Source organism: Microcaecilia unicolor, chromosome 3 (genome assembly GCF_901765095.1).
Source record: "Microcaecilia unicolor chromosome 3, aMicUni1.1, whole genome shotgun sequence".
Classification (NCBI taxonomy): domain Eukaryota; kingdom Metazoa; phylum Chordata; class Amphibia; order Gymnophiona; family Siphonopidae; genus Microcaecilia; species Microcaecilia unicolor.
The window spans coordinates 291,617,917-291,632,772 of record NC_044033.1 but is presented as its reverse complement, the minus strand read 5'-3'; the positions used below and the strand labels follow the sequence as shown (position 1 = coordinate 291,632,772).

At 43.8% G+C, this 14,856-nt stretch overlaps 1 protein-coding gene across 1 annotated transcript in view; it reads left to right on the top strand.

The window, feature by feature from the left end:
• Positions 1-288: 288 nt before the first annotated feature.
• LOC115464626 (collagen alpha-1(II) chain-like) overlaps positions 289-14,856 on the top strand; it is a gene marked incomplete at its 3' end in the record, with an annotated part of 114,943 nt that continues 100,375 nt past the window's right edge. The window contains exons 1-2 of the mRNA XM_030194990.1: positions 289-530; positions 13,796-14,008. Coding sequence (XP_030050850.1) covers positions 437-530; positions 13,796-14,008 — 307 coding nt within the window. The remainder of the gene's footprint in view (positions 531-13,795; positions 14,009-14,856) is intronic.

The window sequence follows — 14,856 nt, the reverse complement described above, 5'->3', positions numbered from 1 at the left end:
TCTCCCCGTCCCCCTCCCTCATTGACGAGCAGCGAAGCAATCATCCACCTCCAAGGGCGAGCTTTTGTGTTCCTTGGCCAAAGTTGAAGAGTGTTCTGTGCGTGGCCTCCGATGCAATGAAAAAGATGGGGAAAGGGCTCCCCCCACCCGGCTGCCGGAGGAGGGCTCTGAGGTAACGAGGAGGGGAAGATGCTCCAATTACAGCTGAGCTGGGGGGTAGTGGGAGGACTGGGAAGCGCTGATATACTCGAGTGGGGGGTACCTCAGCGCAGAGCAGACGGTGTGAAGCTTCTGCTGGAGCTCGGTGCCGGATTTTCCGTCTCCTCCTCCTCCTTGTTCTGGTTCCGAGGGGATCGGCTGCATGAAGACTTGCCAGTGACCGGGGAACTCGAGCCGGCGCCTCCTCAGCATCGACCTGCAGGTCTGATATTTCGACATGGTCAGCTTTGTGCATCCGCGGATACTGGTGCTGCTGGCGGCTGCCCAGCTGCTTTCACTGGCAGTGGTCAGATCCCAGGAAGGCGAGATCAGTAAGTTGTGTCTTCCCCGTTTTGCAGCGGGTGGGGGGGGCTGTGGCGTTGCATTGAACAGGTGCTGTCTGCACAGTTTAGTTCACTTTCTTACAGAGAAGTCACGTCTCTGTCACCTCAAGTTTTAGAAGTTTCAGTAAGGGCAGTACGGGAAAGGGGGGGGGGGGGGGGGGATTTCAGCCTCTGGTCCTGAAGTGCCATCCTGTGTATAGCTGATAAGATGCTGTTGGCTTGGGTTAACGGTAGTTCAACTCATTATATTCTGAGCGCATGCGGCATGGCACTAACTTCGGTGCTTACTGTGTGTCTGCGATTACAGGTGAGACACAGTTGGTATACTGAGCTTTTATATCACTGAACAAATTACACTGACAAACGAAATGAAACAAACAAACAAAAAAGAGCTATGGGATATTAATGGGGGGGGGGGGGGGGGGGGACTTATTGCAGCAACACCCTAACTAGGTTTTTGCTTTAGCATGCCATCTTATCAGTATATTTTTTGTTCATTAAGATCAGGGTGGATATCTCATGGCTTTGATTTATTATATTTCTGGTGAGATTGGCTTTCCATTTTTGCCTTGCCAGACTTTTTTGTTGTTGTTGTAAATTTCTATTCAAATTAGCAGACACCAGGTCTTATTCAATGGTGAGTTCCCCCCCCCCCTCTTTATCCACAAAATGGGGGAGGGGAAGTACTTTTTGAATGAGGCTTGTCATAGAGATTAAAACTGGAGGTGTCTGTGTGAAGATGACTTGCCTTGACTATTCCCCCACACTTTGGCTGTTATTTCTCCAGCCTTACTGATGAACTATCTGGAGGAGACTTTTCCTCTCTTCCAGACACAACAGACATCCGTTTGCAGGTGGTGGCAAATTAGAGGCCTTCAAGATAAAGACACAAACTCCAGAAAGGTGAAACCTCTCTGAAAAAAAAATGCATTCCAATGGCGATTTTTTTTTTTTTTTAGGAATAGAAAAGGAACCTCCCCATGAGAGGCCACATGAGGGTAGACACATTCTTGCTGAACCACGCTTAATATACATTAACCCACTCAAATAGATCCTTGCTTAAAATAAAAGTAAATGCTTTAAAATTGTTCAGAAATGTCTACACATCCAAACTGAATACTGGTGGATGTGTGTGGGGATGGGGGGTGGGGAGGGGGTGAGCCTATGTCTGATTATTCTGCAGGACCAGCTGAAGGAATTGTGCTGTCCTGAGCCAGTTTTTGCTTTGGGGGTCCCCCACCTGCATTGGCACCCCCACCCCTAGATCAACTCCCTTCTAGCTAGCTAACCCACCCATATCAGGTCCCAGCCAACCAGCTTTTCCTTCCCACCTATATTAGCTCCCTTTCAGTCAGCTTCTCCCCCCACCTGTATCAGCTTTGTTCCAGCCAGCTTCACCCCTGCTCCTGCATCACCCCAGAGGTCCCTGTGTGACAGGGGCCAGAGTGATCTCCATTCACCGGTAGTCTTCTTCAGAATGGCACTGCTGACCCCTAGCAGTGATCTGGTTCTACCACTAGGGGTACAAGCTGCCATAGAAGGGAAAAGGGAGAGATCAGTTATTATGATCTCAAAGAAGAAATGCTCTCTGAGGGGATGAGGCAAGTTCAGAAAATAGATTTTGAAAGTGCTTTCATCTGAAGGCTACTGGATGGTTCAGAAGATGGAGTAGGGGGGGGAGATGAGGGTTGGGGGAGAGAAAGTGATGACAGGGTGAAAGAAGACAGGGGAGGGGAAGGGAAAGGACAAAGAGAGGATGGGAGGGAGAGTGAGAGGAGAATGGGGTCAACAGGGATATAGAACATGGGACCACAGAAAGGAGAGGGAGCAAGAGAAAAGATGGAAAAGGGGTGAATGAGGTGATGAGGGGAGGAAGAAAGGGAAGAGATGAGCAGAATAGGGGAGAAGAAATAGAGAAGGGGAGAGAAGGAGAAGCATGAAAAAGGAAGGGAAGCAGAGGAGGTGAGAGGAGGTAACAGAAGGGATCAGATGGAAGATGACTCCCAAATCTACCTCTCTACCCCTGAAATCTCAACCACCATCCAGACCAATGTCTCAGCCTGCTTGTCTGATATTGCTGCCTGGATGTCTCGGCATCATCTGAAGCTCAATATGGCCAAAACTGAGCTTCTCATCTTTCCCCCTAAACCTACCTCCCCTCTCCCCCCTTTCTCTATTTTGGTGGATGGCACTCTTATTCTCCCCGTCTCATCTGCTCGTAACCTTGGGGTCATCTTTGACTCCTCTCTCTCCTTCTCTGCTCACATTCAGCAGATCGCCAAAACCTGTCGTTTCTTTCTTTACAACATTAGCAAAATCCGTCCCTTCATCTCTGAGCACTCTACCAGAACCCTTCACCGACATCCATCTCTCTCCTCTTCAATCAATCCAAAACTCTGCAGCGCGACTCATCTTCCACCAAAGTCCCTATGCCCACATTAGCCCTCTCCTTAAGTCACTTCACTGGCTCCCCATCCATTTCCATATTCAATTCAAACTTCTCCTGTTAACCTATAAGTGCATTCACTCTGCCGCTCCCCAATACCTCTCCACTCTTGTCTCTCCCTATGCCCCCCCCTCGAGTACTCCATTCTGTAGATAAATCTCTCTTATCTGTCCCGTTCTCCTCTACTGCTAATTCAAGACTTCGTTCCTTTTATCTCGCTGCACCTCATGCCTGGAATAGATTTCCCGAACCTGTACATCTAGCCCCGTCTTTAGCCGTTTTCAAGTCCAAACTCAAAACCCACCTCTTTACCTCTGCTTTTGATTCCTAACTCACTTGCCCTGTCCTTTATCCTCACCTCTTTTTCCCTTGCCCTTAATTGTTCTGTCTGCTTACCTGTCTTATCTAGATTGTAAGCTCTTTGAGCAGGGACTGTCTTTTATGTATGGTGTACAGCGCTGCATATGCCTTGTAGCGCTATAGAAATGATAAGTAGTAGTAGTAGTAGAGAGAGCAAAAGGAATAAGAGGTGAAGGGAAGAGGGAAGAAATGATTAGGGGAAGATGAAGGGAGGTCAGCAGGGTCAAGGAGAGGAGAGGAAGTGAATAGGAGATTAAGGGGTGCAGGAAAAAAGCCCCTGTCCTCCAGAAGCATCATGGATTTGGGATCAGTGGTGCTGTTTTGAAGAAGGCAACCACCAGGACAGGAGCAAGTGAGGATTGCTCCTACTTCTGTTGCTCCTTGGACCCTTGGGGTGAGTTGCAGTTCTAGAAGAGATGTTGGGGTGATGCGGAGTGGGGAGAAGGGGTGGATTTTGGAAAGAGACGGGTCTTTTGGGACAGGCTTACATGGAGGGGGGGGGGCTCATGGGCCTACTGGATCACCAGGGATTTCAAGTCCTCCTACGGGAGGAGATTCTGGAGACCTCAGATTCCCTGCATTGCCGCTGGCACTGCTGCAAGTTTAGATGGGTGAGCAACTGAGACAGGTTTTTGGCACCCTTGAGTTTTGGCATTTTTGGCACCCTTGAGTTATGGCGTCGTGAGCCAGTTCCTAACCAGGCTCATATCTTAAGCTGGCCCTGTTACTCTGCAGCTGCTGAAGCTTAAGTGGAAGAATGGCTGCAAGGTATTGTTATTACCTAGTATCTTAGATGCAAATCTACTTCCATTGCTACTGTACTGATTCGGAATGAACTTATTTCTTTTGGTATGAAGCATTTGGTTTCAACATCTGATATATTTTTCACCCTAAATGCTGGAAGGGGTCTTTTGTGGTAGCAGGAAAGAATTATGTTTTTTAAACTTGTTTGGACAGGTTGTCACAAGTGTAAATTCCACATCAGTCTTCCCATGCTGCAGCCTGTAAACCGCCATGCAGGGACAGCACAGAAACAGAAATCTTTAGAACGCAGACCCTTTTTAATGTTTCTGGGGTCCTAAAAAGGAGGTTCAGATGCACAGGAGGGACTGACTTGATGAAAGGTGCAGCTCTTCAAAGGTAGACACAGACTATTAAGTTAGTTCAAGAAAAAGGTGTCATCCACACAACTCCCTCATTCTTTAACTGGTCACCTAGAGTTAAGTGTCAATTGCATGTGCAAGTTATTTAATACTAGCATTTACATTTGAGACTGCAACAGTTATGTGCGTAAGTGTTAGTTGGGCGTTAACCAATATTCTATAAGTGACATTCACACTTAGGGATCCTTTTACCAAACTGTGGTCAAGTGAGCCCTGCAGTAGTGGTGGGGGCTGTTTTTGCTCTGCACCAGTGCCCTTTTTACCACAGTGGGTTAAAAGCCCCTAAAAAGACACAGCCATGTGGTAAGATTATATCACCGGGTTAGTGCCACGCTAGACATTTATTTATTTATTAGAATTTATTTACTGCCTTTTTGAAGGAATTCACTCAAGGCAGTGTGCAGTAAGAATAAATCAAACATAAGCAACGGACAATTACAGCAGTAGAAGTATTCAAATAACAATACAAAGTATGGCATAGTTTACTACTTACAATGTCAACAGAATATGTAATAGTACATTTTAATTGACAGTGTAGGGTATAAGCAAAGATGGAACATATAGATAGGTAAGAGAGTAAGAGGAGTTAGAAAATAAGGTGACTAATTTAAAGAAAGTTGCACATGAGGTCAGAGAGATAATGATAAAATGTTATCTCAGCTAGGGCAGAAGTGAATAAACATGTCCTGCTGCAGTATGTGCAGCTCGTGTCACTCTTTGTGTACGTGAGTGTATTTTCCGTATTACCAGAAATGACACGTGCTCAAGGTGGAACTACAGCTGGTGGCCTTGGGCTGGCAGTAGTTCCGGTTTGCCGTGCGGCAACCCTTTAGTAAAAGGGTCCGTTAATACTGCTTAGCAAACCCCCTAACATCTAACTGCTAGGGAGCGTGCATAGGAGGAGGCTCCCAGAATACTGTAATTTACACGTTGGAAGTGCCGCATATAGGCATGCACATTTACACCTGCTATTGGCGTGGCGCAAGTGGGCGCATAAAGATGCTGATGTATGCTAGTATTCTATCAGAACCCAAGGAGTGGGAACTGGATCAGGCTCTTCAAAAACATACTCAGGATGCTGAAGCAAAGATGTTTATTAAATCTTACTCGACATGGTACCATGTTTCGGCACCTACGTGCCTGTTTCAGGAGTTTTGATACGTATGCTGGTGTTCACATATGTCCTTGGTGACACGTCTTGTAAAATAGACTTAAGCTGGTCTTTAAAAAGACTGTTGTTAAAAGTAACGGAAGTATGGTAGCACGTAAGCTGGCACTGTGATGCTAGTGTTCTACAACAGAATCCGGCTGCCTAGATGCCATTTTAGAATTATCATTTAGGGGCCCTTTTCCAAGAAGAGGTGGTAGGGCTACCGTATGGGTAGGGTGTGGCAAAACAGCACTGCCGCCGGCTACTCCCAGGTGCCCTGCAGTAGCTTTGTGTTTGCTGCCCGACGTTTCCCACGCCAGAAAATATTTTTCTATTTTCACATGCGGGGGGCAGGGAGTAGGCATGCCTGGCGGCATTCGGGCTGTGCCGCATGCTGTCCACTTATTGCTGGGTTAGTGCGTGAGCCCTTACCGTCTCCTAAAGAGGTGGCAGTAAGGGCTCAGGCAGTAAAAGGCTGCACGCCAATATTTTTATTAGCACACGACCATTTACGACTTACATTTAAATAATGGAAATTCCGGCTGCAGTAAACAGTGGCCTCAGTGCACGGCAGTTCCACACGCCCACTCTACCACAGTAAAAGGATCCCTTAATGCACTGCATCTTGACACTTAACATTTGGCAAATTTATTTCCAAGAGAAGGTGGCAAATAAATATAAAATAATGTAAATATCCTAAGAAACTCAGAGCTGGATGAGTAGAAAATGTAACCCAGATCTTGGGACTGTGGGGGTTGCATGTTTGACTTGGATGGGGGTGGGCAGAAGTGGCCCTATCACTAATACGATCTGCTGTAAAATACATTACACTGCAAGATAATCTATTCCATTTTGGTAATTGTCCATTCCGCACTTATTGCTTCAAAGTGCAGGGCCTGAGCAGCTCGAGTTTTTAAGGGGCGCTACAGAAATTTCTTCCATAATTATTAGTGCAGCACTAACCCAGCAGTAATCAGTGCTGCTCGGTTACCACCGGGTTACCGTGGGAGCCCTTACCGCCACCTCAGTGGGTGGTGGTAAGTGCTTCCCCCGCATGGCCATGCGGTAAATGCAATTTTACTGCATGGCCATGTCAATTTTTGGCCTTTTTTACTTGCAACCGCAGGGCCTTTTTTTTTTTTTTACCACAGCTTGGTAAAAGGATCCCTAAAAGAGGTTTTGCTGAAATCTGCTAAATTCAGTATTAATTTCTGTTAAGAATTTTTATGCTTCATAATTACAGCAGTTAAAATCAGTGTTCATACCTATACTTCCCTATCAGAAAAAAAGAAAGCCCCAGATGCATTTGCCTTCTTTGGAATGCCATGAGTTGCAAGTAAACCTCTGAGCCCCTGCTATAAAAATATCAACAGCAAGGGTTGTGTCCTCCTGTAAAAGCTATCAATTCAACATTGTGGAGGTTTGTTTGGTTTGGGAAGATTGGCAGTGATGGTTTCCAGATGGGGCACTGAAATGCTGCCTATATTTATTTAAACTGGTCCCTCACAGAGAACTGTGAATTAGGTCCTCTGTGTATTGGAGAAAAATGGCCCATTCATGAAAGACAAGGGTCCAGCGGGTTATCCAAAGCTGGACTGTGAGTTGTAAAGGCAACACTGCAGACCTACATAAGTTCCCCTGCAGGGTCAGCCAGACCACATAATGGCCTATTGTCTGCTCCTGGACTTCAGGAGCTTATCAATTAATTACCTAGAAAGGAAAGAATAACAGACATGTCTATTTTTCTGTCATCTTTTGCAATGAAAAATACTGCTATATGCATTTAATTGGCAAGTTACAATTTTCTTTTATATCCCGTCCGCTGCCTATCTTTCAGCCACCCTTGATCATCACTGGATATTAGACTTTTAAGATGATTTCATTCCAAGTATGTACACATAGCTCTCTCTAGAGCAGTGGTTCTCAATCTGTTTGCTGGTGTGACACACCTAACATATAATATTCATGTGTGTGACACACTGAAGGTAAAAGGGTGTGGATTTGATATACTGCCTTTTTGTTGTACAACCAAAGCAGTTTCTATATATTATATACAAGTACTTTTTCTGTGTCTCTAGTGGGCTCTAAGTTTTGTACCTGGGGCAATGGAGGGTTAGGTGACTTGCCCAGGGTCACAAGACGCTGCAGTGGGAATTTGAACCCAATTTCCCAGGTTCTCAAACCAATGCACTAACCATTAAGTCACAGCGGAACAAAAACCCTAAATATTTTATTGTTGACATTGTTTAGGGTGAATTTGCCTACCGTTTAATCCCATATCAAAAAAAAACTAGATATAGCACATCAGTCCCAAATTTCTCACTTGTCATACAAAACAAACATATATTCAAATTCTGGTGTCACTTCCATCCACTACCAGACACTGTGAGGTAACAAATATTCTACTCAAAGTATGTAGCAAACAGAAATTGACAGAAGACTTGCAACATTTACAGATGACCGCCGTTGCCATGTTTTCAAAATGGCTGCCAAGATTTCCTGCGGTAATCTCGCGAGACTGCTGCAGGAAAGTCTCAGCAGCCATTTTGAAAATGCGACAGCACTAGCCAGTGTAGCGGCAGTAGGCAGGAAAGAGTGGGGTTCTCTCCTGTCCCCAAAGAGGCGGCTTGACCACTAGGACCCTTCAAGGTAGGACCAGGGAGGGTCATTAGTGTGTATGTGTGTGTGGAGGGGGTAGGTGGCGGTGTGTGTGTGTGTGTGTGGGGGGGCAGTGGAGTGCAGATGGTAAGTGTGGGCAGCGCCAGGAGGGGTCAGTGACCTTTACTGCCCAAGGGCCCAGAGAACTGTCAGTTTGCCCCTGGTCTTTGCATGGCACAAATACTCTAGAGCAGTGATTCTCAAACAATGTGTCCCCAAAAATTTGGCACATTGTAGACAGCAAGCTTGTGCTTTCCTTAGATGCTATCTGTGCCAGAGATCCTGAAAGTCAGGAAATCCTTATAACTGGGCCTTCTGCTTCCCCATTACACCCAATGATAACTGCTGCTACCAGCCCCATCTGGAAATGTTGCAAGTCTTCTGTCAATTTCTGGCTCACTGAGACTCAGGGGGACTGTAGTGTGCAGGGGGGTGGAAGAGAGCCTCTGGGCTCTCAGGCATTGCCCGGTTGCCCGTATGGTCAGTCTGCCCTGGCAAGGATTACATTTCATAGGGCCATATGACATTAAAAAGTCTGCACTCAGAACAGATTTATATTGGTAGCACAATAGCACAACTGAGCAGAGCAATAAAATGAGCACCTTTAAAGAATTCCTGTTCCTAAAGGTATGTGAATATGTCTATCACTTTTCATTCTTCTCTCTATCCTTTTTGCACTCTTTCAGTCTGATTTTATAATTACTATGTAGCATTAGTTTATCTACAAATAAGAACAGATCCAAATTAAAGAAATCAGTGATGGCAGCTCATGCTTTCACTGGTTTAGCTGAAAGGAATTTTGTAAAGAATTAACTTACGCAGACCTTGTCTTCAGCTCAGGGCAGCGAATGGAATAATGAAAAGAAAATTAATGAACAATTCTTCCCATAGAGAATAATGCCAGCAACATGAGTGCCTTGCATATGGGTGACATTTTTAAACCCATCCCATACAAACAAAGCTGATAAAAAGTGACTTTGTTTTAAACTGAAGGAATAATGAGTCATTCCTTCAGTTTAAAACAAAGTCACTTTTTATCAGCTTTGTCCAGAAAAGATTTGTTGTTTGTCCAGTTACGTTGCTGGTGGGCAGTGAAATTTCTATTTAGATTAGCATTACTTACAGTGATGTAAGATAGTTTGTACATTTGTAAAGATTGAAAATACAGTCTTGCTATTGTTAGACACTGCAAATAGAGTAAATGCACAAGAGTCATATATTCAAATGGAAATACAGCCAGCCAGAAAAATGCAAGTTAGAAGACAGATATAGATTGATCTAGATGTACTGTCAGTGCTATACAAGTTCTGTGTGGCTGCACAGAGCACAGATGTGGAGGGGTGCAAAAAGTGCTCCCAGCCCACTGTCTCCTCACATTGATGATGGTTAATTGGATGGGACAAAGGAGTCAGTAGATGTCTCACAGGGTGAATTTATAGCTCAATACAGTCTTGCTTGTAATTTTAGAAGCATAGGTAGGTTTAATAGATTTTAAGATGGATTTTAAGTAGAACATAGATATCAGAATTTTTGTTTTTACTTTTAAATATTTATTAAGTTTATAGCTGGGGGCTCTTTACCCGCTGTGGTAAAAAGGGCCCAGGTGTGCAGGAAAAACGCCCCCCCCCCCCTGCCACTAAGGCAGGGCCCTTTTTCCCACAGCTTGGTAAAAGGACCCCTTATTGTATTTATGTTTATATGTAGTCATTTTACTACTGTTATTCTGTTAACAAAATTGTAAGTTTTATGTTAAACTGTACCTGCTGTATACCACCTTGGGTGAATCACTTCATAAAGGTGGTTAAGAAATCTCAATAAACAAACAAACAAACAAACAAAAAACATACATCAAGAAAACAAACGAATAGAAAAATTTCAATATAAGAAATATCAAATAGAAGTAAAGATATAGCAACCAATTGGTACATTAGGTAAAAAGGAAATTGCAGTCCACAATAAGGAGAGTCCCAAGACTAGAAAATAACAGAGAATATATAAAAGAAGAAATAAACAATCACTGCTATACACTGAACCCAGCTGAAAAAAAAATTAGCTTCTCCCCTTCTCACACATTAATGGTGATTGCCCCAAACCAGATTTCTTACTCTGAATGAAGCTTTGCAGTTGAGATGGATCATAGTAGTGGCGTAGCTATGGGGGGCCATGGGGGCATCTTAAGCGTTTGTCCATTGCCTGCCCTGCTGTTCCCCTCACGTCACGTGCATGCTCGTTTTAGTGAAACTGAGCAGTTTCACTAAAACGCGCAAGCACGGGACATGAGGGGAAGAGCAGGACAGCAATGTGGCAGGGACCAGCGCTGAACAACCCCCCGCCAGCCAAGGTATGTGAGAAGGCAGCAGGGGGGGGAGGGGCACAGCAGCAGGGAGGGGGCCAAAATCTGTCGTGTCCCCCCCCCCCATACTTTGGGCTCTGGACCTCTCCACGTCAAGGTCTGGCTACGGTACATATTTGTGTCGGCTACTTTCTGTGGTAGCACCTATTTTGCAAATGTGAGCATCTACAATATCCATGGAGGCAACTTGGCAACATACACAAGCTATAGACGTGATATTTCAGAACATACACCTGTATGTGCTAGCATATAGACATGTTTGTCATTTTAGAAACCTACATGTCTATGTTTCCCCAAGCTGTCACAGAACCTGATATCATTTGCCAATATCACTTTGGGGAGAGGAGGGGGGGGGGGGGGTACAAAAATACTTAGGGATTAATGGGATGACTTCCCTTAATCCCTCCAGTAGAGCGCTACACAAAACAAGCAGCTTTGAAGAACCTTGATTTCCCTGGGAGCAGCTACAAATCTTGACATTGATCTTGGAGGACATAAATGTGCATTTCTCATGCACAAGTGTAATTTATCCCCACCCTAGTCCCACCCAGAAACCCGCAGACCACACCCCCTTGCCATATACATATTTTCTCATTTTGGCTGTATATATCTCAGCTTTCTACGTGATTATACATTTAAATTCCAGTTTATGCACATCTAAACCATGAATAGGGCTTCTGAAAGATGGATGTATAGACCTGGATGCAGATATATAACAGATAGCTAAAGATTAAGAGAGCACAAGATATTGTAAACATGTGAAAGACAAGTTCATGTAGCTAGGTTTGAAAGAACAGTATACAGGGCCGTGCCTAGGGTCTCTGGTGCCCCCCTGCAGACTATCAGTTGGCGCCCCCCCCCCCCCCGTGTGGCACAAGATGGCAAGGCTTACAAGCCTTTCTTGCAAAATACTTGATCACAAATAATTTTTTATGATTTTTAACTGTGAAAATGATCGCTCACCACTTGCCACACTGACAGGAATTGTCAGCAATATTCTTAGAAAACAAATTGCTATACATTGCAAAATAAGATAGCAGATGTAAAATCTCAAAGTGGACATATTCCAAACACTAAAATGAAAATAAAATGATTTTTTCTACCTTTGTTGACTGGTGACTTTGTTTTTCTTTCCATATTGGTCCGAGTCTGTGATTCTGCTGCTCTCTATCTGTTCTCTTAACTCCGTTTCCAGGGCTTCCTTTCCATTTATTTCTTTACTTTCCTCCTTTCTTCTTCATTTCTTGCCCTACATCCATAAGTAAAGCTGTGTCCTCCTCTGTGGAATTGACTGGAGGAGGTATAACGTGGATCCAGCTTTTGCCTATTTTCTCCAACCATTTGCAGTTTTTCTCCTCTCTTCCCTTTCCCTCATCTCCATCCATGTGCAGTTTTTCTCCTCTCTTCCCTTTCCCTCATCTCCATCCATGTGCATTTTCTTTTTTCTTTCCTTACCTCCATCCATGTCCAGCACTTCTCCTCTCTCATCCCTCCCCTGTATCCATATAAAGCAATAATTCTCTCTCCCCTCTCCTCCATCCAAGACCAGCATTTCTCCTCTCTCCCCACCAACTCCTCCATCCATCCATGTCCAGAGAATCTCTCTTCCCTGCCCTCCCCTCTCATCCATGTCCAGCGATTCTCCTGCCTCCCCTGAACCACATAAAAGCCAGAAACTGTGCAATCTCTGCAGCACTGTTTCAGGCTTGGGCAGACCCAAGTGGGCCTTACAGTCATTCCCTTCTGTCATTCTCCATATCTCTCTCACCCAGACTAAGCAGTATATCATCTTTAACTACCAATAGGGTGAGCAGATGCCTTTCTGCCAGGTCAAAAAGAACAGAAGCCAGCGGTGGATTCTTTTTTAAGTTCTTTCTCAAAGGCACTTTCTGCACAGACATAAAAAGGTTAATAAATAAAAACAAACAAAATCGATAACCTAAAAACAAACACAGAAAAAATCACTGACTCTAAAGTTTAGCAATTTCATTAAAGCAAAATGTATTTTCACATATCACAAACTCTTCCTACCCAAGCAGAATGCTTTATATTTATTTATTTATTGCATTTGTATCCCACATTTCCCCACCTCTTTGCAGACTCAATGTGGCTTACAATACATCATGAATGGTGGAGATATATAAAAAATAAACATTTAGTAATTACACACAAAACATTTAGTAATTACACACAAAAAAAGCAATCAGATTTTCACTTACCAGCTCTTCACAGCTAAATTTCCTCTTTAAACCTACTGTTTGAACCATCAGCCAATGAAATGGCTTTTAGCTGTAGATATCTCAGGTTACCTGATAAGATAATTATGCACACATCATTGCAGTCATGCCCTCCTCTCAGTGTACATGCTCAGAAAAAAAACAAAAACTTTGAACCACTTACAGATTTTAACAAACAATTACACTATTTATTTTTTATTTCTCCCCAGCCTCACTTGCACACCTCCCTCCAAACCTGTTCTCTTTAATTTGAATGGTGTTCACTTCAAGCTCACCCCGAATGAGAAGTTGTTCCCACACCAAAGACATATATAGCACTGGTTGTATGCTTTTTTAGTAACTTCAGCAGAGTTGTCTGCCTCAGTTAGCACTGCTGGGTTGCCTTCACTTTCTGATGTGGAGAGGGAAGGGAAGGGGCGAGAGGAGAATCACAACTTCAGGTAAAAGGTTTTGCAAGTGAACGGACCTGGGCGGTGCCCCCCTGCTGTGCTTACCCCGCTTACCGTGTTGGCATGGCCCTGACAGTATAAATCTCCTGTGAGATAATCTTAGGCTTTTGCAGGCTGCATTATTTTATATTGAGCTGAAACCTTCATTAACAAGGAATCCAGGTTACATCAGGATTTCTACAGCTGCTGGAACTTTGCTGTTAAAGCTTTGTTTGGGAAATTAAAATAAAGGGAATCCAAGGATGTCCAGCAAGAAAACTATATTAAAAAGGAAATGATGGATATACATTTTGTTTTAAAACAGTTTTATTGGGTTCATGTAACTTAAACTGATGTTAAGATATTCTTTCTTTCTCTTGCTCTCTCTTTTTCCTTATTCCCTCCCTTCTCTCATCCACATTCTCCCATCCCTTCCCAACCTTTGCTCTCTGGCACAGCGGACTTAGTGACCTGCGTGCAGGATGGGCAGACTTATAATGATAAAGATGTGTGGAAGCCCGAGCCTTGCCAAATCTGTGTCTGTGACACTGGAACTATCCTCTGTGATGACATAGTCTGCGAGGAAATTAAAGACTGCCCAAATGCTGAGATTCCCTTCGGAGAGTGCTGCGCCATCTGCCCTACACAACAGCCCTCCACCTCCAGTGGTCGTAATTTATTTATTTCTTTTCCTATAAATAAATTACTTGAAAGTACCAACAATAAGATAAATACAAAAAATGTTGCCCATGGATGAGCCAGTACATCCATGAGCTGCCATGCTTCTGCCAGTGAAAGGTCACTTCTGATTTGCCCGACTGTGAATTCTTCTTCCTGTTCTAGAAATTTCCCAGGTTACAGGGTAGTTGCAAATGTGAATGCTGCTTTTACATGTAACATAACCTCTGGCTTGAAAAATTTACCACTTGTCATACATCTCAGGGGTTGAACTGAGCCCCGAGGATTAGAGCATAGGCTTGGCCTTCGGTACATACACAACACAGACGACATTTCCAATGTCCTTTCCTTAGAGATCTCAGCAGCCTTCAGTTATTGATGCTGCCACAGGAAAAAGCTTAGCTTAAGAACAAGTTTATAAATGTACCACTTGTCATACACCTCAGGGGTTGAAGCGAACCCTGAGGACTGGTGCATAGGCCTGGCCTTCAGTACACACAACACAGACAACATTTCCAATGTCCTTTTCTTAGAAATCTCAGCAGCCTTCAATTATCGATGCTGCCACAGGAACAAGCTTAGCTTAAGTACAAGTTGCTAATCTTAGTTTCACATTTTCCATGCTTGCATATCTGGTATTTTAACCATAGGAGCAAGAACAAGATTATATTTCTTCATTCTAATACTAAAATAACTAAGAGCAGCCTCTAAACTAGTTTAAGAACTCTTATTTCCGTCTCACACATGATTGATCTTTTAAAGGCTGAAGTCAAAATGTTCAACCCTTGCTGAGCAGAAATTAAACTTTTGATTTGATTCCACCTTGAATGCTGCTTTCAAG